The following is a 24,654-nucleotide window of genomic DNA, read 5'->3' as shown; positions in this document are numbered from 1 at the left end:
CGGAGGGAGTATCAAATTTCCTGAAGATCACTTTCCATTTGTAAACCGTCAACAGGTTTTATCTTTCTAAAATATAACGCCTCATACATTTTCACTCAGAGCTTTATTTGATGAGGTAAAAATGTATATAACAAGATTAGCACTGTGTTTCTCTAATAAGCGTCCGCTACACTCAACAAGTCCTTAATTTCAAGGTCACTTACCGGAGTGTAATATACAGGGACTAACAAAATTGTCAAATATTTTTTTGTTAATAGTGAAGTATTCATAGTTGGAAACAAAATTTATTCATATTTAATAATTCCAAGAAGAATGACATGATTACTATTTGGATAATTAAAAATTTCATAACAATTCTTTTCTGAAGTTTTAAATATAAAATCCTGTGATATATAACACTTTTCATTTAGTTTTCGAATATAAATTTCAAATATTTAATAAATCTATAGTTCTCAAAATATGCTGCAAAAATTGAATATGTAAATCTATAAACCGAAACAAAGTTATTCTTTTTAGTCGGAGAAGTGCAAAAATTAGGACTTCTATTTGAAGGAATTGCAGGGTTGGTCGTTTAAATGGGCTGAACTTTAATTTTTGGTCCTTCAAATGGATTGGTCTACCGTTCAAGATCGAACTTATGCCTAGCGAGACATGACCCCATCATAACTTGTGAAATATTGTAATGTTAAAATATAAACTCATGTTCCGCGAAAAAGTTAAGTATTTGTTTCTGGGGCACAAAATTTAAAGATGAGCACAAGATGGGATAAAAGTGCAAATGACCCATTTCAATTGGGCCATAGTCGTTAGTGTTGGGCTTAAGACGGGAGAACTGCAAAACCCTAGTACATATAGAGGGGAAAAGAGAGAAGAGAGATAGAGAGAGAGAGAGAGCCGCTGAAATGCAGATCTTCGTGAAAACCCTAACAGGGAAGACGATCACTTTGGAGGTTGAATCGAGCGATACCATTGACAATGTCAAAGCTAAGATTCAAGACAAGGAAGGTACTTGTGTTAAATAATCATTAAGTTGTTTGTATTCTCTTTCTTCTTTTTTGTATCAGAATTAGTTTTCATGTTTCAGGTATTCCACCGGACCAGCAGAGGTTGATTTTCGCTGGAAAGCAGCTTGAAGATGGACGTACTCTTGCTGATTATAACATCCAGAAAGGTAATTATACTAACTCTTAACACTTTCTTTCAATGGTTGTTATATTGTAGTATTGTTGTGATGAATACAACTTTTGGATAGATTGTATAGTTTCCCATCGTTGAAAAGTAGGGTACATGGTAGAGGCAAAAGATAAAATAGGACTATTAGATAATAAAAAAAAGACAAAATGTGAAGAAAAAATAAGGAAACCACTCGATCATACCAAAGTGGGACTTTCGTCATTATACGATACAATGAAATTTAAGTAACAAACATTGTATTTAAACTAAAAATACGATAGGTAACAACCATCCAAAGAAGCTGTTGGAAGTGTATAGTTAAAGGAGTATTTGTTTTGTGAATTTACTGATGAGTTAGGGTTAATTTTGTAGAGTCAACTTTGCATTTGGTTTTGAGGCTTCGTGGAGGGATTATTGAGCCTTCTCTGATGGCTTTGGCAAGGAAGTACAACCAGGATAAGATGATTTGCCGCAAGTAAGCTTTTTCTTTTTTCTTTCTATTTTGGTCGTATTGTAAGATGTAACTTTGATGTCTTCTACGGTGCATGCATGTATGCTAGTTTGATAGTGACCTTCTATGTATGGTCTTGCTTCTTGTTGAACATCATATGATTACGTGATACCTCTAACTGTGAAAATGTTTAAAAGTTATTTATTGCCTTTGAAACTCAAAATGTTATTTTTTCTTCATATTCAACACAATTGTTTTAATCCCCATTTGGACTTTATTTTTTATTATGCTATTTTAATGTTCATATCAGTTGAGCTGAGTTATGATGCAACTATAAGGTACAGTTTCTAGTAAGAATTTTAAGGATAGTTCCCTGCTAAAGCTCAAAGAAGCTCGATTCTCTATGAATAAATTCTGTTTTTTTTTTCTGCATGCTTTTCTAAATCTTAGTATTGGTTTGGTCACTTGCGACTAGATAATATTTTTGAAAAATCATGGTAAGTCGCATTTATCCATAAATGGAGAATCTTAATTACACATGATACAGACCAAGAAGTTCTTTTGTGCTGTTCAAGTGAATTGTATTTTTGTGCTATTCAAGTGAAAAGATAGACAACTAACTAAGAAGTTTTCTGCTTTAGGACTTATTTGTTGATTATTTCTACTTTTGACTTTTATATGAGTTTGTTCTGAGTATAATAACATTTGAAGGATTAATATTTACGACATCCCTTGACCTGCATCATCAGTTGTGTATTCACTTCAACCAATTAGTTGTTTAAGATAGTGTAGCGTCTCTTTAACAGAATTCTTCTCAAGATTCAGAGTTATTATTTCTACTTAATAGTGGCCTTGGTTAGATAAATTGTGTGGATCTTTCTGTCAATTACTCGACTATGGTATAGCCCTGTGTCACCTACATACTTTTGAGGCTAAAACTTTCCTTTCCCCTCTTAGAGTTCTATCTTATGGTACAGCTTTTGTTGATTTGGCTCATGATAAAACCTTGGACATTACTTAATCCTGACACCTTGCAACTTGTTTTAGGTGTTATGCTCGCTTGCATCCTCGTGCTGTCAACTGCAGGAAGAAGAAATGCGGGCACAGCAACCAGGTCGGTGAACTATGTAATTTGTTGCTCTTACCTGCATTCCCTGCTAATTTTGATTAGGCACTCATGAATGTTTTTTGCTATGCAGCTGAGGCCAAAGAAGAAGATCAAGTAGGCGTGATGTCTTGTTTAACTAGATCAGCCGTGTGCTGTGTGCAGTTGTACTAGCAGTCCGCGGTCTTACAGTCTTTTGTCTTGTTTCAATCTACTTGTAATGGATAGACTGGCATGTCTTAAACATCACATTTCTTGGATGAGATATTCCTGTGCGCTCACGTTTTGATGAAGATTAATATATGCTCTTCCTGAAAAGCAAGCCTACACTTTTGACTCTAATATCCTTATGTGGTCTGCTAATACGGCATTTTTCACTCTAATATCCTTTTGTGGTCCGCTAATACGGCATTTTTCACTCTAATATCCTTTTGTGGTCCGTTAATACTGCAATTTTTCTGTCGATGCTTTGTTGACATGCCATTAATGCTTTGCTGACAAGCTTTGTTCATACTGGGGTATGCTGTTGCGTTGCTGACATGCCACTTAATTGCCGGAACTAATGTTTGAATTGGAAGCACAGGCTAATAGTGGGTACTTAATCGATGATTTGAGGTTTTAGTATAACGTTTATTCCAGAAAGTTGAATGGAATGATCAGTTCTCTTCACTAATTTACTTGGATAAGACTTTCAAATTTGAAATCAATGCTTGTTTTAACTGTTTCTCAAATTTGCCAATGACCCTTTTGCATTTTCAAGTCTGAAAGTCATACCAGTTTTGTGTACTCTGAAGTTAATGTTTTAAAATTATGAAGGCTTCTACTTGTATCTTGGGTCAAGTCTCCAAATAAGTTGGTTATCATCAGGGTGGTTGCACACTAAGAGCTTGTTTGGATGGGCTTATGATTTTTGACTTATAAGCTAAAAGTCATAAGTTAGGAATTCTAGCTTATGACTTTTAACTTATTTTTGTCATTTTAGCTTAAAAAGAAGTGCTTAAAAGTATTTTTTTTATTTTATCCAAACATTACAACAGTGCTTAAAAGTTGTTTTTGGCTTAAAAACACCTAAAATAAGTCAACCCAAACAGGCTCTAAGCTCTTATGTTTCAACTGGAGCTCAAGTCTACCAGCTTTTAGCTTTTCAATATCATACTGAACTAATTCTTCGTTTAGTACAGCAGTTTTCTAATTTATGTTAGTAAGAAAAACGAATTCTTTTTAAAATATGAATATATATGTTGTGCCTTCATTCTAGGCTCTCACTATTCATAGGGATCTAATAGCTCAGTTGGTTGGCTACCTGAACTCTCATCTTGTTGGTGAGGGTTCGAATTCCCATATTGTAATCCCCTTCCCCAACCCTCATGTAATAAAAACAATTTTAAAAAAAAAAAAAAGGCTCTCACCATTTGAGATCTTTGGAACTAGAGCAAAGCCTTAGGCCTGGTTGCAAGGACAAAGCCAAACCCAAGATAAAGAGGGCTAGGCGTCTAGGCGAAGATTAGGCCGACCCTAATGAATTATTGCTTCGTTTTTCACACTTGCTGCAGAATGGCTCCCGAACTTCCCTTTGACCGTGCCATGGGATTTGAAAGTTTACATAAACTGTTTGCACTGGAGGTTAATATTTTACCTAGTGTAGCTTGTACCAGTTTAAACGTTGCAAGAACAAAGAGAAAAACCTTGCACTGTTAACTCAAGCCTAGGTCTATACAAGATAATTCACGTGTATCTCAAAATAACAGTAGTACTGACTCCTGAATTTCTGAACCAAAAATAAGCCTGCCTTTCTTTAGGCAAGCTGCTGTACATGCGAATGCAAACAACCAAAATGTGATGCAGCATTATTTCTTTCTTTGCAAAGGTTTGTCACCTTCATTGCTGTTATGTTTCTAAGTTAGAGTTGGTTGCAAAATTTGCGCACTATGGGATTGCAAGGATCAGTCCATCAACATCAACAGGAAGAAGCAACTTTTTCCATAGACAGCCGGTAGAAATGAGCTCCTGTGGCGGAGTAACCACCATGACATCATTGCTCCTTTGCAAAATACCAAATACACTAAGCGAGCTGCCTTCCTTAATGTATCTGCCAAAAATCCGAAGAATATCAAGCTATTAGCTTTCCAAATACATGTCTAGCAACAAAAGGGAGAAAATAGCAGATAGAGAAAAGATAAGGCAGAAGCATATGATACCCTTCTTCGAGATGTAGTAAACGAGCTTCAGATGAAAGGTTCCTGTCCCTTAACCATTTTCTCAAATGGAAAGCCAAAACATTACAGTTTTTGGTTGTTGTAACGAGTCTGCTCTCTGTTATCAGTGGAATAACTCTGGAGTCAGGTCCAGCTTTGACCAAAGCTCTAATACCAGAGGTCTCGTCAGTAATGTAGAAGTCAGTTGAGAACCTCTGCCAGGAGAAACTTATTATGTTAATTTACTCTGTGGTGAAGCCAAATGAAGGCACAAACTTACACTACAAGATTAGGATGCTTTTTACTGCTGTGGCCGGCATCTCTATTGTCGATCAACTATAGCTAATCTCCATACAAAGGGGACAATATTTCCAAGTTGGAGACATTGACATACATCATAGCATTGATCAAATAGAAACTGTGATTGAGACATGCATGCTGGTAAAAGGGTTATTTTAAATATTTCAGTTCGCACTTGCTGATAAAGAAAAAGTGATCATTCGATCTCTTTCAATCTTGCTCCTACTCTTCTCCTTCTGGCAGGGCTAGAACCCTTTAACCTGCCTTCAGCACTTCCTCGAATAGTTCCTCACATACTTCATGATGTCGTGTAATGAAACATGCAAAGTGTAAAATAGGCCACTTGGGTTACTGGCGACCTAAGAGTGGATCCTTAAACTTGAATGGAAGATACACACACACACACACACACATATGTCTGTATATGTAATGGTTTCCATATCAGCTAGTGCACAACTAGACTAATTCACCGGATGCCTGCTATCCCCCACTAGCAAAGGCACCTGACTGCCAAGTCTTAGACAGATAGGTAGAATTACCTTGCATCAACTCTACTGATCTAGCTTTAAGTTTCATACAAATAATAACATTTCCAGGTTTAACTGGATCTACCTTACATCTAATACTTGTTTTGGCCCGAAAACAAGTGAAATATTCAAGATTTCACATAATGCTAGCTTTACAAATTCATTGACCTAAATTTTCACTACAATTATACATTACTACCATATATCATCATGCTATATATATATATATGTATATATATATATATATATGTATGTATGTAGTACTACCATGCAGCATAATCCTATCATGCATAACATGGTGAGCTCCGTAGTCCACAAAATTTAATCTAGATTGTGTTTGCTCTAGGTATATGTTAGTGACTCCGTCTTCCAATCTGGATTCCAGAAATATTTGCACTAATATTGATCCAGAAAACGTCTCATCTTTTCAATCCTCACAAGGGTTACATGCATGATCCTACTTTCCCTTATGAATTCCATGTTCAACCTGTACTTTGCTACAAAAGAAACTTGTTGGTAGGTATAATCTTAACCGACAAAACCTTAGAAATCCATTTTGAAAACAACAGTTCTCTTGACTAATATATATATATTTTTTTTTAGAATTTCCCATCCTTGACAAGAGACGTATAAATCTCATCTACTGCCAGAAAAAACTTGCAGTAAACACACGGTGAAACTATCAATAGCCCGATTTCAGCTGCTCTTTAGAAAGAGATTTCTTGACCTTGATAAGTAAAATATGAAGTATCGACAGGACGTGCAACAAATTGGAATTGGGATGGTTATGTTCATAGAAAGTGGGGAGAATCCTATGAGAGAAAGGGGACTAACCTTGAAGAGAATGGGAGACTGAAGATTGTCATGAAAAGTTCTTAGGTGTTATGTGGGTTTGATGAGGAGAAGGCGAGAGACCAGAGGAAATGAAACAACTTGGGATCAGTCAAGTCGCCATTTAGTGGTTCGAGTGTTAATCACCTACTTTTTTACCTCATATGCCTTAATTGGAAGATAAAAAATGAGCAACTTTTACGCAGTAGTCAACACCCTCGACATTATTGTTCGAACTTGGACAATATTGCCTGCTGAAATTTATTATTGTGCTCTTCGGATTAGGCACTGTTGATAGAAACTTGTTCGTGCTTCTAAGCTACTAAGGATGCAAACCTCTGTTTCTTTGTTCTTCCTCATAGTTTTTAGTATATGTTTGAATCTGGCGAGATTTTAAAGAAGTTAGTTTGTGGAGATACTTCTATGTTCATGTCTCTAACTAGATATTTCTTCCTGGTGTCTCTATAAATTAACAAATGGGGGTTGACCTTAATTCACCATTTTAGTTCATGTGGTCTTACCGTAGCTTGTGGCACCTGAACATTCAAGTTTCCTCATGATGGTGCGTTCACCAAATACTTTTTCTACTATTTAAAATCAAATAGACAACTGACATTCCTACATTTGAAAGGATGATTTCTAGCAAGGAAATATAATGGAAGTGAAGGGTGAAACTCTCTTTCTTTATAACCAAAACACTAAATTGAAAGCAACAAAACATGTTTTCCAATTGAGGCCAAGAAGCAAAGCCGAAGAAATAAACAGCTGAGATCTTACTCATCAGAATGGTATCAAAACGTTAATTAGAAAAAGGTTCGCATGTAATCAGTATTGCATACCTCAGAATAAGCAAGTCTCCATCCAAAGCATGATTCTTTTACATCCACAGTCTTCAAGCCAAGTTGTCCACATTCAAACAACAAGGTTGATGTATAAACACATCGTCCAACCTTCTCATACGAAGACTCCAAAGAGACATTCCCACAAGAGACATGCTGAAATCATCAAAGAGCAACAAGGCATGCACCCGCTAAGGTCAAAAATGGGAAGGGAAAGGAATTGTGGGGAAAATCAAGCTAAAACACAAGAAGCTCATAAATATGTTATATTTCTATAGGGGCAGCAAGCTCATGAATATATAGACTAAATAAACGATAGTAATGTTCTTTGAGGCACATATGCAATAATTCACATAGTAAATCTGTGTGCCTGATTTTCATCTTACTTTCCAGTAGCCTACAAGTCTAATTACGCTTATACTAATAAGCTCAACACAAGAAATCACCCTAACAAGAGAACAAAATAATTTAAATGCAAGTGAATTCTTTTTCTCTATAGATATTTTTAGCACCCAACACTTCACGTTAAGTTAGGCATCACAAGGAAGTCAATGCACACTAATAGTATGGATTAAAATATCAATCTTTCCTGGCATTATACAGAGTAGAAGTTACTTAACATTTTCAACAAGTAAAACTCCAATAAACAAATAAGTATTGCAAGAACTAGTGAGGGAATTCCTAATTTAGCAACCAGCAGAGCTCACGCATACCCATTATGACAACTATGTAGAAAGTTGAAAGCTTTATTACCATTAGTCATTGCCCAATACAAGAAACAATTATACCAAGAAAAAGAACAACACCCTTCAAATGAAAAACACATAGACTACAGAAAATGCCAAGAAACATAAAAAAGAAAACCCCCAGATTGAAAAATGGGTATAAAGGAAGTTTATTCTTACCCCAGTAATCTTGACAAGCTGGCCATGGCGGGCAACAGTGAGGTCAGAATCAGGTAAAGAATGAAGGTAATGGAGAACGGTTCTGTTATTGCGGAAAGATAGAGAGTTCCACACTAGAAATGCAGCAATGACACCAAAAAGGAAGAGCAAAGAAAGGAAGAAAATTGGGTTGTGAACCACAACAAGGATGAAAAGAGAGACAGCTAGACCAAACAAGAAAAGGAAGAAAACTATGTATAAAGCAAGTGAGGGAAGAGGAAGTTTGAAGCTTTGAGCAACATTTGAATGGGAGAGGGTGTTTTGGTTCATCCCTCTCCTCTTTCTTTGCTATTTTGGTAATGTACTGTGAAGGAATTGGAAAATTGGTTCAAAAAAAGGTGATAAGCAGTGGAGGGGTTCAACTGTCATTTTCTTCTTTCTTGTCACTTTCTAGTCTTACCTTTGGGTTAAAGTATCTCAATTCTCATGGATTATTTCTTATGAAATTCAAGCTGTTTGACAATATTATATTTGGAGAGTTAAATAAATCCTTTTTATTATTCTTAAAATATTCTCATATCTTTTTAACCTTTTGATTAGTAACTATATCGACTTATAATATTTTTTACCTAATTTTCAAGCATGTGAATTTTATTACAAAAAAAAAAAAAAAAAAAAAAAGGAGAACAGTTTAGGTACAATTTTATAAATATTACTGTATTTTAGCACTCGTAGTTATAATTTCTTTTGCATAAAAGGGGACGGAATAAAAATATTCTAATAAGCTTACTCTTGCTCCTCCTATTACCATATAACCATGTACAATGATGTTAAAGTAGTTCATCTTTCTTACTCTTTACATATCACAATAACTAGGGGTATAGAAAGAAAATCGGCAAACCGCATTAAATCGATAATTCTAGTCAAATCGAGAAAAAAAAATGATTAGTGGTTTGGTTTTGAAATAAAAAAACCCGACCACTATTAGTTTGGTTTGGTTTGGTTTTAGCTAAAAAATGTCAAACTGAACCAAACCAACCCGACATTACATGTATTCAATTTTTTTAAAATATGTAATGTAATTTATAAATATTTTCATTGGTTTTGTATTTTAACATATTATTTCAAGTTTTGACTTAATTTGAATGTTAATAGGTTTTATAGCCCATAGATGTTAGTACGTCTCACGTAAAGTCCAAACCAAAATCAATTCAACACTAATGCTAACAAAAGAAATTCAATTCTAACACTAGAAATGACAATAATGTTGGATATGTATTCTTTAATTTTGCATAATTGGTTTAGAGAGTGCAAATACATTGCTTAATAGTATTTTTTGCTTTGCCATGAATTAATACTTATTAGCCGTACTTATTTTAGCATGACTTAGTGTTTTTGGATTATGATCATTTTCTTTATGACTTATTAATTAGCAATATTTATTTTAACCGATTTTAATATCTTTTTTATTGAATATTTTAATACAATGCCATCACCCATCTCACATTATGTGTTATTTTCGCAAGAACCACCTTAATTATCTAGTTGTATCTTATTAGGATTAAAGAAATATTTGAAGTAAAATTTATATGTCTTGTATGAAGACTTTTCCAGAAAAAAACCTGAAAATCCCGAGGTTGAAAAACACAACTATTATTGGTTTGGTTTAATTTATAGATATAAAAATCCGAGACAATTGGTTTGATTTGATATTTATAAAACCCGAATCAACCTGGTCCATGTACACTTCTAACAATAACATTGAGTAATATACACTTTTTTCCTAATAAAATTAGACATAACAAGAAGAAATGGTTTTGTGAAGAAAGTGGATCAAGTTCATAATGCCCGTTTTAATACAAATTAGCAATTTATTGATTGCAGTACAATTAGTTGATTAGATACGAATATTTATGGTCGTGCAAAGAGGAATATTGAGTTTGAGTGAATTGAAATACCGTATAACTTTAACAAAATTAAAACTTCTTAGAGAATTGGTAGGCAAAAATAACTTTTGAAAACATTGTATTTGTAACAAAATAAAATAAACCCAATAGGTCACTGAATATCGCTTTTTTAATGTTTTTCTTTTCTTTTTCAATTCGGTTTAAAATCTGAATTGAAAATTTTCTATGAGTAAATTAAGCACTATCTTTAATAAGCATATTTATATATTTACGTTCAATGCCATCAACAAATTTTAGTCCTAAATTACAGCAGAAGGATACAGTATAGTAATAACGTTAGCATTTTTAAATTCCATCAACTACTCTTAAAATTCTTAAAAAAGTATAATGCAATAATAGTCAATATAAGATTAGCTTTCCCTCTCAATATATCAAGGTGAAACCATAGAATCAAAGAGATTATATTATACGTTCAAAAATGTCATCAGTCTTGATGCTCTCACTAGTCACTACTAACGTATATGCCAACGTGTTTTTTTTTATTTCTTACTAGTATTCATATCCGCGCGATGCGCAGAAAATATAAAAAAAGTAAGTATGACAAATTATGATATGACTTGTTTAAATCTAATATATTTAACAAAATTTCAATTGTCATCTTATTGTTTAATGTAATGTACATCATAAACAAAATCTCTATGATATTTCTTTGACTCCTTTAATAATATTTTTTTTTTTGACTTATTGCACAAAATTAAATCAAAATTTTTATGGGTGAAAATCATCTCACCCCCTTCAATTTTGCTTTAAAAATTAAACACTTTACCCAATTTTAAACAATATATTAACTCCACCCACCCACTCGCACCCCCAACAGAGAGAGAGACATCGCACCCATATCTCAATAGAATACTCCTTCAATGTTATATTGTTTTATATATAATTATTTGTTATAAATTAATACTGTTAAATCTAACGATTGAGAAGTAAATGAACAACTAACGGAGAGAGGGTAACTCTCATCGTCTCACAAAATCAAATTGGCTTGTCCTATCAAATATCTTCTACATATGACTACAGTAACTGCATTTATTTACAATCCATTGATTTTCAACTTTATTTATTGTTCCTAAAATTAAAAAGTAACAATTTAAATAGCTGAAGGAAGCAAACCTAGATATTTATCCATGATTTCTGTTTCAAAAAAATTGTTATACTCCATATTTGCATCCGTTGGTATGATCAATTGGAAAGACATCAAATCTTGTCCATCACAGTAGAAGTTCACATCTCCTCTTGATGTTTTTGATCCTGTCTCACTTATTTTAAATTGGGTAAATGTTCAATTAATATATAAAATATAAAAATAAGGGAAAAATAAAATTAAAAGAAACTTGTTAAATATCAAGTCTCAAAATTCTTGATGTCTATGCTATTACTAATGCATAATAGTCACATCAAATAAAGTCATCTATTGTCGAAACTAAAAATTAACTAATTAATATTGATTATTTTTTTTACCCTCCGTAGGATCTCCCACATTTTTGCTTCCTTGGTGACTTGAACCCACAACCTTGAGGTTGAAGGTGGAGGGTGCTTACCACTTGATCAACCCCTCTTGTCAATAGATATTGATTAGTCTCTTCATTAATCTTATTTTTCTTTCATTTAGCATACAACTCTCTCTTCACATATATGTACATGTTTTATGTAAATCAGTGTAAATTTATTAAGTGTCAAGTTCTGATCACAATGATTGTAAAAAATATATAGAACAACGTGGATATTTTTGAATTCATAACCGAAAAAAAAAAAACTGAATTAGATTAAAAAAAAAAAAAAAAAACCATGTTGATGCCCAGACTAATGCCAAAAGAGGACTGTTGTCCTACTTTTATTTCTTACTCAAAGATCATTAAACATATCACACCAAATAATAAAAATGATTCCTATTATTAACTTTATAGATAAGTAAAATTCTTATTGTTCCTATTCATTAATTCTAATAACCAAATTGACCATAAACAATTTCCAAAAGTTGAACCATATTCTTACCTTTCGTTGTTACTAATATGTTCAAAGCAATGATCATCGCCATTTATGTAAAAATCAATATTTATAAAAGCCTGAAATTAATGAAGAAAATCAAAGTTATATTTGGCAAAAAAATATCTATATCAGGAATAAAGATAAGAGAAATTTACGTTCAGAGTTAGTATTTTATAAATATTTTCAAAAGTCACATTACTCATTTTTTCTTTCAAAAATAGCAGCTTCATATATATTGCTAGCCATACGTATTGTGATAGAATTTCCATAAATCAAGGGATTTGTTTCAATCCTTATAAATCTGTTCGTAATCTCTCATCATCTTAGTAACTAAGGAATTTACATCCTAATTAATACATATCATTCCTCTTTCATCATCATTTTTCTCACTAACTAAGAAATTAGTTTACATTCTAATTAATATGTACATATTCCTTATTGTATTATTACTAAATAAATACCCACTAAGTCTTCTTAATGGTTGAAGTTTTTTTTTTAAAATGTACATATTCCTTTCCAGTAATGAAGAAATTTGTTTACCACTAGTTATCCATGTTTTCAGTTTGGTTATATTTATTATACCATGTATGTCTTTTATTATACCATGTATATCTTTATTATAATGTAATTATAATTAGACATACACACATAAAATGTTGGACAATTTTTTTAAAAAAATATACCTTTAATATATTTCAAAGATATTATATTATCATACCATGTATGTCTTTATTATACCAGGTATATCTTTATTATATTCTCTGTGTGTGTATATATATATATATATATATATATGTTACATATATTTATATCTTTATTATACTGAAAATATCATACATATTTATGAGATAAATATGTTACATGAAAAAATATTTTTCAGTTGAAAAACTACCATGTATATTTATGGTATAAATCTATTTCTTGTGAAGATACCATATATATTTATGGTTTAAGTATATATTTACAAAAATACCAAGTATATTTTGTAATATATATATATATATATATAATTAGATATATACACAAATGTTGGGCAGTTTTATTTTATTAGATATATACACAAAGGTTGGGCAGTTTTATTTTATATGCACAATACATCTTAGGAAAGGAAAGAACGGAAAAAAAAAATTGAGTGATTGTTTTAGTTATGAAAGATAAATAATTTGTCCAAAAAAATAGGAACAATTTCTTTTGGGACTAATCCTCAGGCTTAATTCTAGGGATTCTTTTTGAGAAGTTAATATTTACTTGCTATGAAATGAAAACTAACTAATGATGCTATCATCATGAAATTATTTTATAACTATTGCCTAGTTATGTTTTTTTCCCTAAAGATAATGATCAACAATAAAAAGATGGTAAAAAAAGTCTACATCGATTTATGCCATTGCATGGGTATATATAAGAGGCCAAATTTTCATTTTAATTCAAATTCGAAAATCATATCAGTTTGTTAAATAAAAAACAATTTACATTTGAATAGGATTCTAATATCAAGTTTCTCCATCTTATATTATAATTTGGGACTCTCACCGTTTTAATAGTAATCTTAATCTCAAAGTTAGTTACAAAGTTCCTGCATATTAGGATTCCTTCTTTCTTTTTTGAAATATATAAAAATCTACTTACTCAAATAGATAATTGAGACTTACCGAAATTTTGGAACCGATAATAATTATTAAAGCATACTTTTTTGGTTCTTATCTTTCCATGTTAAAATGGTATTATCCTTGTGAAGAATAGTCATTGATTAATTTGAAAAGATATTTATCTTTCAATCTAAGTAGGTGTTTGGACATGCGATTTCATCTCTGATTTTATCTCATGAGATGAAATCCCAAATCATCCAAAAAGGTATGATTTGGGATTTGAAATCATGATTTCAAACAATATAAATGTAAAATTTGACCCATACGTTTATATTTTGTAAAAAAAGATTCATAAGTTGGTAGATATATTTACCGATCATGTTTACCAACCGAGAAATGCATGCTCGACGTGAAGAGTCGTACCATGTGGGAGGATTATATTAAAGAGTAGTTACATTACTATTCATGTTAAATTTTCTTTTTTATTGAACTAAAGTTTGATCAATTGATGTTGTATTTTTTAGAAAGATCATCTAGTAGCGTATTAATTTTATTATGAATTATGATTTACTCATTTGGTAAGATTGTATAAGAATTGGGAAAATTTTGATGGTTTTCATAACTTGTGGGGGTTTTATGTTTATAAAAAAAATTGCAACTTGAGAAATCCAAATTGCATGTCCAAACATGATTTCATCTCACGATTTCATCTCATGATTTCATCTCATGTCCAAACGGCTCCTAAATAAAAAAAAATAAAAAAATTGTGTCTTTCAATTCAAATTCATAAATTAATATTATTATTAGTCGTATATTAGTAGTACTACTACTACTATTTTTCTATTATTTTATTATTATTATGTGAATGGTCGTTCCATCTTCGTGAGTGTGTATTGTGTAGTATATACCATACTTTTGTTGACTATTTTATGGCCGTTCCATTTTATGATTTTTGAATTGAATTTGAGTGTTAAATTTAATTTGACTTAGGGATTCATTTTGAATTTTGGGTTGTTAGTTTCTACCTTTCAGTTTTATAATGATATCTTCCGCTCAAATTCAAAACTTTTATCTTTCATTTCAAAATTAGTGTTTTTGGTTGTTATCTTTATTTTTGAATTAAAATATTTATCTTTCAAATTGATTTGTCCTAATTATTTTTTGTTTTGTCTTAAAATTGCCAAGCGGCTTGTTATTAGCTTGTCAATTGGTTTAACCGCGTTACTTGCACCTCTCCTATTTTATACATACTAGTATTCGTACCCGCGTGATGTGCGGACAATATTAAAATTTTTATTCCTAATTATATCACGATTTGATATGTCTTGTTTGAGAATATTGAATCATAATGCCTTAAAAAAGTTCAATGATTATATTAGTTCTCAATAAAACGTATGCAACACCCCTCCCCCCCAACCCCACACACACACTACCAATAACCAAACCTACATGAAACTAAAGACAATGAATTGTATAATTATCAAATCATTTTTATGCTTTATATATAATTCATTATTACATTGTTCACTATTTAAAATTATTAATATGAGTTTGTATTAGCTTATCAATTGGCTTAATATACTTACCCAATGTTCTCTTTATTAATATAATTTTTCTTACTCGTCAATTTTAATTTTTGAATTTTTATTCTATTGTTTACAACTATTCAATTTTTCAAATTTATAAATAATATTTTGTGTATTGTTTAATTATTTTATTATATTCTTAAAATCAATTTAAAAAGATAAATAACCTCATCTATATCTACAACACCCCCCCCCCCCCCCACACACACACACACCCACACCCCCAACACTCCGTTGTACATTTTTTTCCTAAGTATTTTTATTAATTTTCTCCATTTAACATTTTTACCTAGAATCTATAAGAAGCGTCACGTTTTTGCATTAATTAATGTTTTTAAGAACATCACTCATTTATTACTATAGTTGATATAATGGTTTGAAAAGATGCATTAAATCTAGGAATAATCTACACTATATGTTAATTAGGGTAACAATGCTATTAAAATTGGCCTACCTTTTTAAATCTTACAAAAAATGACCCACTTCTCTCTCTCTCTCTCTCTCTCTCTCTCTCTCTCTCTCTCTCTCTCTCTCTCTCTCTCTCTCTCTCTCTCTCTCTCTCTCTCTCTCTCCGTCCATTAAATTATCAGATTTGCTCCAGGATCCTCCATCAACCCAATTCACTTCCCGAGAAAACCCCTGCCGCCGTAAAAAAACTTCCCAATTCAACCGCACAACGGTGGCGACGGGCAACAACCACCTCACTTGTTAGTGTTTTCCGGCGATAGAGATGGAAAATGAGAAGAAATTAGAGAGCTTTGTGCTTGTACATAAGCAAAGAGACACAACGTCGGAATCCTAGCTTGTAGCGCCACCGCTTTCGGTGTCTCCGAGATGTTACTCATTAGCCGTCGAGATTTCAACGCCTCCGCTTTTCTATATAACAGTGTATAATATTGTATAATAGTGTATAAGAGGTGTGTATACACTTGTATACACACCTCTTATACACTATTATATATTTTTATACACCTATATACATAATGTATCTGTCTTATGTAAAAAGTGCAATTCTTATTAAAACCAGTTCAGCTCTATGTTTATACCCACTTATACAATATTGTATGATTGTGTATAAGTGTGTATTTTCGTGTATAAAGTATAATTATATCTTTAGGAAATATATCTACACATTATACACTTTCATACACCTATATACATAATGTACCTGAAAAGTATATAAGTGTATACATTGTATAAAAGTGTTTTTGGGTTATATTTTTACAATATAGGTTTTGAGCTATATTTTTGCAATGTAAGTCAGTGAATTGTACATTTCTGAAATTTCCCTTTAAATCTATGCTTGTGCATACAAATGAAAAATAAAATTTAAATAAATAGTAGATTATAAAAACTACTGTTTAACATAAAAGTTCAAAAATAGAAGCCACCTTGCAACTAATTTGAAGAGCAAATAGGTCAAATATTAAGTGGAATATTGAAACAAATTATTCCTGTAGAATTTTCAAAAGTCACGTCACCCCCCCCCCCCACCCCTCTGAAATTCATGTAAGTTTTGTTCTCTTTTGTAGTACGGTTAATATATTCAAGTGCTTAAATAATCAAAGACTATTAAATATGATACTTCATGCACGTTATACTTGTAATTCAAATAATGTCACATTTTCTTCTAAATTGTAATTTTATGTTGTCTAAAATAGTTTCTTTATTATATGTTATAAACACTACCAATATTTTTAATAACTGTAATATTTGGATTACATGATCACATTTATTTCTCATGTATTTTCAATTTAAAATTTTTGAGTTTTAATTACAACTATGAAAGTTACCTACATGATTCTTTTTGATATTTTTAGTTCTTTAATCTGCTATTTGACGATGTAAAAGTTCATTTGAACTATAATGGATTGGGACCAAAGATTGCTTCAGTTAGTTATTTTTCCTTATCCTTTATGCTAATTATAACTCATTAATATTTTATTTGTAGAAGAATATGTTTATTTTTCAATTCAAATTCAAAATTTAATCACACTCAACTTAAATTTTTTATTTTTCAGTTTAAGTTCAAACCTAACCATACTTTAAAAGTTAACTCCATTCAGAGTTATTACAAACGATTGTAGCATGTTTATTTTTTAATTCAAATTCGGAACTGTTCCAGATGGTGATACGATCCTCACCAATTTTCACGTTGAATCTCTTTACTTCTCCAATGCAAGAATTTTGGGCATGAATATCTGCTTGTGGGACATCTTCAATTCGTGACATAATTGTGAATGCTCTGGTTTCAATTGTTTTCGAATAGCTTGATCATATCGTGTTAGATAAAACAGAAGATATAAAATTTTCAAGTCCAAGAACTGAATTTTATAAGAAGTCATTAGGTTATCATAAAGCAAATACAAGACAGAGTTGAGGACCTAGAAAAAGGATATGTATATTCTGGTAAAAGCATTTCATAAGTAAATTGTGTAACACTGTAAGTAGTCTAGACTCTCGTGAATATGAGAAAATACTACATATAACGACCTTCAGTATTTTTGTAGGACTTTAATTTCATTTTCCAACTATCATGTGTTTATTTTAATTAATTTTCTTTGTTGGTTATTATAGATCTTTTTAATGCATTTATCTGCTTTTCTCTGAACAGGAAGTGTTTTTGGCATGTTACTCTTCTTGGTGCCAATGTACTTCCTCTTCAAGTTTAATTAGATGCACCACATCTAATTAATATTACCACTATATTAGCTTTTATTCGGCAATATAAAACTTCATTTAACTACAGTTGATTTGGATAAAAAATTAACTTTCACTAATCATTTTTCCTTTTACTTTCCGTTAATTAAAAAGGGAGGAAACATTTTACATGTGATTTATTTTTCCTTCTTCTTTCATTAGTTATTTTCAATTCTTACACACACACACACAAAAAAAAAAAAAAACAATTTCAAGTATTTTCACCATCATTCCTAGTCTTAAAGTGAGTAGTAGAATTGGTCTTACCAATTATGATCTTGAATAACCTCGTTTTAAATCAATCAATCGCATAGTAATCTGCATCAACGGTAATGGATTCACTATTTAAAAGTTCTTTTCAAATAAAGGTAACGACGTAGCCATGTATTACCATTATATCAAAATAATTAAAACTTTGAGGATAACATACATTATACATGTACTCCAGATATGAAGAACTGTCAAAAAATTGATACTGCTTACAACTTTGATTTGAAAGAGATCTCCAAAATGATATAAATAAGTAAAACTGCACCACAAAAGACAAGAAATAGTTTAGAATTGTTGAGACATCCTACAACAAATAAATCAAGTGAAAGAGAGCAATATGAAAAATGATATGGAAAAGTTGAACTGCATCAGTAAAAAACATGACGATAATGAATTAACAGAAAGTAACATAATTAATAACATGAATAATGATGAAAGAGATAGTAACACATTAAATAAAAAAACAAAAGTAAGAATATGAAGCATTGAAAGAACATCACAAAAGAAAGAAGAAGGAAAATGCTGGCGAATGTTGGCTCCAGCTTTGGATTTGAAGGGATTAAATAGGGGAACAAAATAGAGATGTAGATAATAAATATAGAAGACATAGGTTCAAATTCAAAAAAATAATTCAATTTAAATTCAAACATTTTATCTGACAATTTAAATTAACCATATGTTTATCACTTCACCCACTCAAAGCTTTATCCAGTAATTGATTTTTAAAAAATTGGTTCTGAAGCGATCTTTCTTCAAATGATTTTGAATTTTATAATTAGCTTCCAAGATTGCAACAAATTCAAATACATTCTCTATCCCTACCAAGCACCTTACTTTGACTGAGGAAAACAAAATTACATAATGAAAATCAAACTCTCAGTTCAAGCGCGGATTTATCTATTGAGAAGCAAATCAAATTAATTCAAAAATTGAACTTTATCTTTAAAGTCAATATTTTATCTTTCAATTAAAAAACTTTATCCTTTTCAAAAAAAGTTACATGGTAAATCAAATTAAAAATATTATATTTCAACTTATATTTTGTTACATAAATATTAAACCTTGTCCGAAAATTGCTAAATGACCTTGCATTAGCTTGTCAGTCGGCTTAATCACATTGCAAGTTATATATATAGACACACACACACATACATATTAAATAATGATTTGACAAAAAATAATGTCAAACATTAAATTTTATCTTTAAAGTCAATATTTTATCTTTCAATTAAAAAACTTTATCCTTTTCAAAAAAAGTTACATGGTAAATCAAATTAAAAAACTTATATTTCAATTTATATTAAATATTGTTACATAAAATATGAAACCTTGTCCGAAAATTACTAAATGACCTTGCATTAGCTTATCACTTGGCTTATCATTAACAGTTCATTATTTTTTCCCAACAATATCATAATAATTATCCCAAAAATAAATGCAACATATATTTTAGTTACATTTCGGATTAAGATTATTATTCTTGAATGTCACGTGAATTTTATATAGATAATTACTATAATCACTTTTATGATTATTATCTAGTGGATCTTATATATAATATTTTTTTTCAAATAATTAACTTTAAGTTCATATTTGAAAATTTTCAATTATCATGGAAAGATAAAACATGTACCCCAAAAGGTGTTTTTATTATATTTATAAAAAGATAAAATTTAATTAATTCTGTTATATATCAAGTTAATTCGCAATTTAAATTTTATTTATCCGAAAAGTACATGTTTTATCTTTCAGGATAAGCTTAATTTTATAAAAAAAATAATAATTAATGAAGCTAAGGTTGATAACTTACCGCAACTAAGAGATATCAATTTCAAATCTAATGGATATGGATTCTTTTATCATTACATTTAAATTTAATTTAAAAGATTTTATCTTCCAATTTCAAATTTCAAATCTTCTAAATTTTAGTTTATATTATATGTTATTACAACAAAGAAAAACATTGTCTTAAAGTAGCCAAGTGGCTTGTTATTAGCTTGCCACTTGGCTTAACCCCATTGCTTGTACCTCTCCTTTTTTATATATACTAGTATTCATACCCGCGCGATGCGCGGATAATATTAGATGAAACTAATCACATTAAGTTTAAATGTTGCTTGTTTGAGCATTTTAGATAGAACTATTTTAATAAAATTTAAAGAACACGAATCATATAATCTTTGAACCACTATTGGCTTATTAGTGATATTATTATAAATAACTTTGAAATATAACATATGATTCAATAACAAACAATAGATCATAATAATATTCTTCCTCTTCTTCTTTTGGGAGAAGTAAAATAACCACTCGTGTAGCTATGATCATATGAGAAATCTAGAACTTAGATTGAAGTATTTTTCCTGATACCTATTATATTATATTATATTAATTATGGGCGAAGACTTTTTGTCCCTCTAGCTTTATAAAAATAATAATAAAAAAAGTTTTAACTACCTCTTCGCACCCCCCCCCCCCCCCCCCTCTCTTTTTTTCTTTACCATGTAAAGGTCTATTTCACTCGTGCATTATTTCTATCCTCCCTCTCTGTGCAATGTCTTTAATATGATATTTTAATTAATTTCTTTGTTACTGTTGTACCGATAATCTAAATGATATCATATTTTATTCTAAATTATAATGTTGAAATTGTTTAAAGTAATGATAAGAAGTTTTTCATTTTATTTTTAAGTTTTTACTTTGTTTCTTGTAATTCTTTCATTGCTCAAAGTTATTAGAATATATTTTATTATTTACTTGATTTATTGTATTCTTTAAACAAATTGAAACTATAAACAAAGAAATTCTTCTTTGAAACCTATCGCTATTTTAATCGACTGTTACTTTTTTTTTTAATCAATATGTTGGTTAAATCTTTGAATTTTCTCTCTCTTATATTTCCCACGTTTATAGATAGATTTTGAGTTTCAATTAATTTTTGTGAAGTTCGTCTGGTTATATTGTTTGTATGTTAAATTTTCTATATGATCACCTTAAAAATAATGATTTTCTCATTTATAATATCTGCTTACTACTAACATATGGTTCTAATATTTTATCCGAGATACTTCATTTAAATTCTCATTTAATAATTACAAATGCTAAATATTATAAATTTGATCAGAACAATCATAAGAAGTTTATTGCTTTATCACATAATTGAATCAACCGTAAGTAGAAGATGGAGTCAGTTAATTCCATTCTGTTTCTTCCGTTAAAAGTTTCATACTCTTCATCGAAAATTACTATAATTTTAATAATAATACATATACAGGTTATGTGTGTGTGTGTGTGTATATTCAAATATGTTGCTTGAAATTCTTTCATTACTCATGTTATTTATTTTTATTACTTGAAAAGATAATTATTAATTAAATTTTTTTTTTTAAATTTTAGCATATTTAATTAAGATATATGTTCATCTCAAGTTTTTTTTTTTTTTTTTTTTAAAACTTGATTATCTCAAAGATACTTATATATTTTATTTTATATATCTATATCTTTATGTTTAAATTCTTAAATTCAATGTTTAAAAATCAAGTAATATTAGTAACTACACTACATACTTGTCTGCATTTTGGATACATAGGTCTAAAATAAAAAATATGGATCTACAATAATAATGAAGTTCTTTTTTACTCGTTCTATGATTCAAGTTGAAATATATGATATCTGCTAAATCAACGAATATAAAATTTGTCTTTTTTGTGATGAATAAAATTAACCTACACAAAAACTCTTGATTAGGCATTGTTGCCACTTAATTAAGATTAATGCTTTGATAATTGATGGTCCTGAAACACACCATAATCTCATGAATCATAAGAACAACCATCACTTATCTATCAAGTGGCATTTCAAGCAAACTTAGTTTAGAATTCTCCTCGCCTTTTTCTTTATCACAATTTTCTCGATCAAGAACATTCGTCTCGTCAATCCTTTCCCACATTAATTTTGTCTTGGACATAGCCACAATTTTTAAAGCTTCAAAATTTATTTTTAAATCAAAGTTTATTTACCAAGACAGTCATTAGATGTCTCCTCGAAGAACGGAAAAAAAAGCAACAGATACAATAAGGAATTAATCTAAAGAATCGTCATTTAAAAAACGCTAAAAACAATAATAAGGAACTAACCAAAAGTACCTATAGAAACGACAATTGTAATACGCTAAAAACAAACATAATATCAAAATTAAGTGTATGGGTAAGAGTAATCACAAAAGCAAGAAAAAAGAAGAATGATCAAAATAAGCTAATAAGCATTAAAATTCTCACGTTTTCTCAATGAACAACGTGTTGAGCTTTGTGAATGATGACTCATACTTCAGATTTTAGGGGGTTAAATAGGGGAAAGAAAGAGAGATATAAATGGAGATAAAATCTACCAAAAAAAGATAGAGATAAAGATATAGATTCAAATTCAAAAGATATATGTTTCCTTAAAATGAAATCTTTATCTTTAAATTTATAAAAGTATATTCGAATAAAAACTAAAAAATCACTACAGTGTTACGAAAATGCAAGAAAAATACTACTAAAGGAAATAAATTGTTCCATAAAATGCAATCCAAAGCTCACCTTATCCTTTTTTTCCCCGTACATTCTCTTCTTCTTTTGTTTCTCTCTCTCTCTTCTAACGAAAAAAAGAAGCAAACTTTATTCAAATTCAAATATTCTATCTTTCAAGTCCAATTCACTTTAATTAAAATTATTTCTAATCTGATTCATATTCAAAATATATTATTAAAACTAAAGATATCTATATCACAATTAAATATTTTTTTAGATAAGGATAAAAAATCTCTAATAAGAAAAAATGTTTATTTTTCTGGTGAAATTCAAAAAAAATATCATACTTTAATTCAAATTGATTTTTAGTATATATATATATATATATATATATATATATATATATATATATATGATACTACCTTTTTTATGTATTACAATTTTATTTTTTAAGTAATTAAATAAATTGAAAAATAATTAATTAATTATCAGCATTAGGTTTGCATTTACGATATTAAAAATTATTTATCATTTCTATGGGAGTATCTAGTAGATTTTATTGAAAATATCTGTGTTTAGATGTTAATCTTTTAATTCAAATTTGAAAATTTATATCAATCCATATCTAGATATTATCCTATACATATAGAAATTTCAAAACTTTAAATAGTTGCAGTAAATAAAAGCACCAAAAGTAAATTTGTTGAGATATTATAATATCTTATCACTTATAATTAATTTGAATTTATCTACTAAAATACAAAAAATTACGTGGACATGTATTTAATCTTTAGCATGTAGAATTCAAATTGATTGTACTAATCTACTTACGGTAAAAATTTGAAATGCTTATTTATTGAGATTTTGTTAAACTTGATGTATTTTATCTCCAAAAGGGAGCTAAACCAAATTTTATCAGATTTTCTATTAGTTTTTTTTATCAGATTTTCTTGAATTTAGTTTTAATTTTATGTTTATAATTTAATGTTTAAATTCTGAATTATTTTCCTTTTGTTTTAAAAGGCAATTTGATATGTTATTTAATGTTTTAGATATTTAAAATCCTTCTTAAATCAAACTATTATATGCAGGATAAGGATTAATTTTGTATAAAAAGAATATTAATGAAGCTACGACGGGATAACTTACCACAAAAACATAATGGATATGGACTCTTCCTTATCGTTTAATTTAAATTTAAAAGATTTATCTTCCAATTCAAGTTTCAATTCTTCTATTTTTTTTTTATTCAATGTTATTACATAGCAAAATAAAGTTTGTCTTAAAATTGCCAAGTGACTTGAGCTTGCCACTTGGCTTAACCACATTGCTTGTACCTCTCATTTTTTATATATATAGATATAGATAGATATAGATTTCTGCGATAAAATTATTCATCATCCTTCCTTACATTTCGTTTCGTGGGCTAGAGGAAAGATAGTATTAGAGATTTTACATTTACTTTTAAAAGAAAAGAACAATGTAAAAGCTGATTTTTGTTGCATAAGACATCTTAAAGCAGCGAAACCTTGAACAAATCACTTAATTTTCCTCAAAAGACATTCCCATTAATGAATGGACCAGTTCGACCACCAGCATTATCTTATTACTCCATAGTCAAATGGTTTTGCTTTCTTTTTAAATTAACTAAATTTGTCGTCTGTCACTACTTACTCATCGGCTATAACAATACCTATCTTTTCCACCTTGCTTTCTCAAAAGCTACTCATACAAAAG

General features: G+C 29.8%; 2 protein-coding genes across 2 annotated transcripts; one reads left to right on the top strand and one right to left on the bottom strand.

Annotated features, from left to right (window-relative positions):
* The first annotated feature begins 846 nt into the window (after nt 1-846).
* LOC132645395 (ubiquitin-ribosomal protein eL40 fusion protein) lies at nt 847-3,047 on the top strand. Its single transcript, XM_060362360.1, has 5 exons — nt 847-1,005; nt 1,085-1,171; nt 1,546-1,648; nt 2,672-2,738; nt 2,824-3,047. Exons 1-5 carry the CDS (start codon nt 903-905, stop codon nt 2,848-2,850), a joined length of 387 nt encoding a protein of 128 aa, XP_060218343.1. The 5' UTR covers nt 847-902; the 3' UTR covers nt 2,851-3,047.
* Nucleotides 3,048-4,398: 1,351 nt separating this feature from the next.
* On the bottom strand, nt 4,399-8,683 carry LOC132645394 (uncharacterized membrane protein At1g16860-like). Its single transcript, XM_060362359.1, has 4 exons — nt 8,327-8,683; nt 7,422-7,577; nt 4,928-5,139; nt 4,399-4,818 (listed from the first exon to the last, which is right to left on the bottom strand). Exons 1-4 carry the CDS (start codon nt 8,633-8,635, stop codon nt 4,656-4,658), a joined length of 840 nt encoding a protein of 279 aa, XP_060218342.1. The 5' UTR covers nt 8,636-8,683; the 3' UTR covers nt 4,399-4,655.
* Between the last annotated feature and the right edge of the window lie 15,971 nt (nt 8,684-24,654).

This window comes from Lycium barbarum, chromosome 6 (genome assembly GCF_019175385.1).
Source record: "Lycium barbarum isolate Lr01 chromosome 6, ASM1917538v2, whole genome shotgun sequence".
In the NCBI taxonomy this organism is placed as follows: Eukaryota; Viridiplantae; Streptophyta; class Magnoliopsida; order Solanales; family Solanaceae; genus Lycium; species Lycium barbarum.
Note: the sequence above shows the minus strand (reverse complement) of the source record. Positions and strands in the feature narration are given on the sequence as shown.

Excerpts from the sequence above, each read along its gene's own strand:
- LOC132645395 (XM_060362360.1), top strand. The coding sequence starts at position 903 with ATGCAGATCTTCGTGAAAACCCTAACAGGGAAGACGATCACTTTGGAG. Across the intron at positions 1,649-2,671 it reads GATAAGATGATTTGCCGCAA|GTGTTATGCTCGCTTGCATC; the intron begins GTAAGCTTTTTC and ends AACTTGTTTTAG. Across the intron at positions 2,739-2,823 it reads AATGCGGGCACAGCAACCAG|CTGAGGCCAAAGAAGAAGAT; the intron begins GTCGGTGAACTA and ends TTTGCTATGCAG.
- LOC132645394 (XM_060362359.1), bottom strand. The coding sequence starts at position 8,635 with ATGAACCAAAACACCCTCTCCCATTCAAATGTTGCTCAAAGCTTCAAA. Across the intron at positions 7,578-8,326 it reads AGCTTGTCAAGATTACTGGG|CATGTCTCTTGTGGGAATGT; the intron begins GTAAGAATAAAC and ends TGATGATTTCAG. Across the intron at positions 4,819-4,927 it reads TTACTACATCTCGAAGAAGG|ATACATTAAGGAAGGCAGCT; the intron begins GTATCATATGCT and ends GATTTTTGGCAG.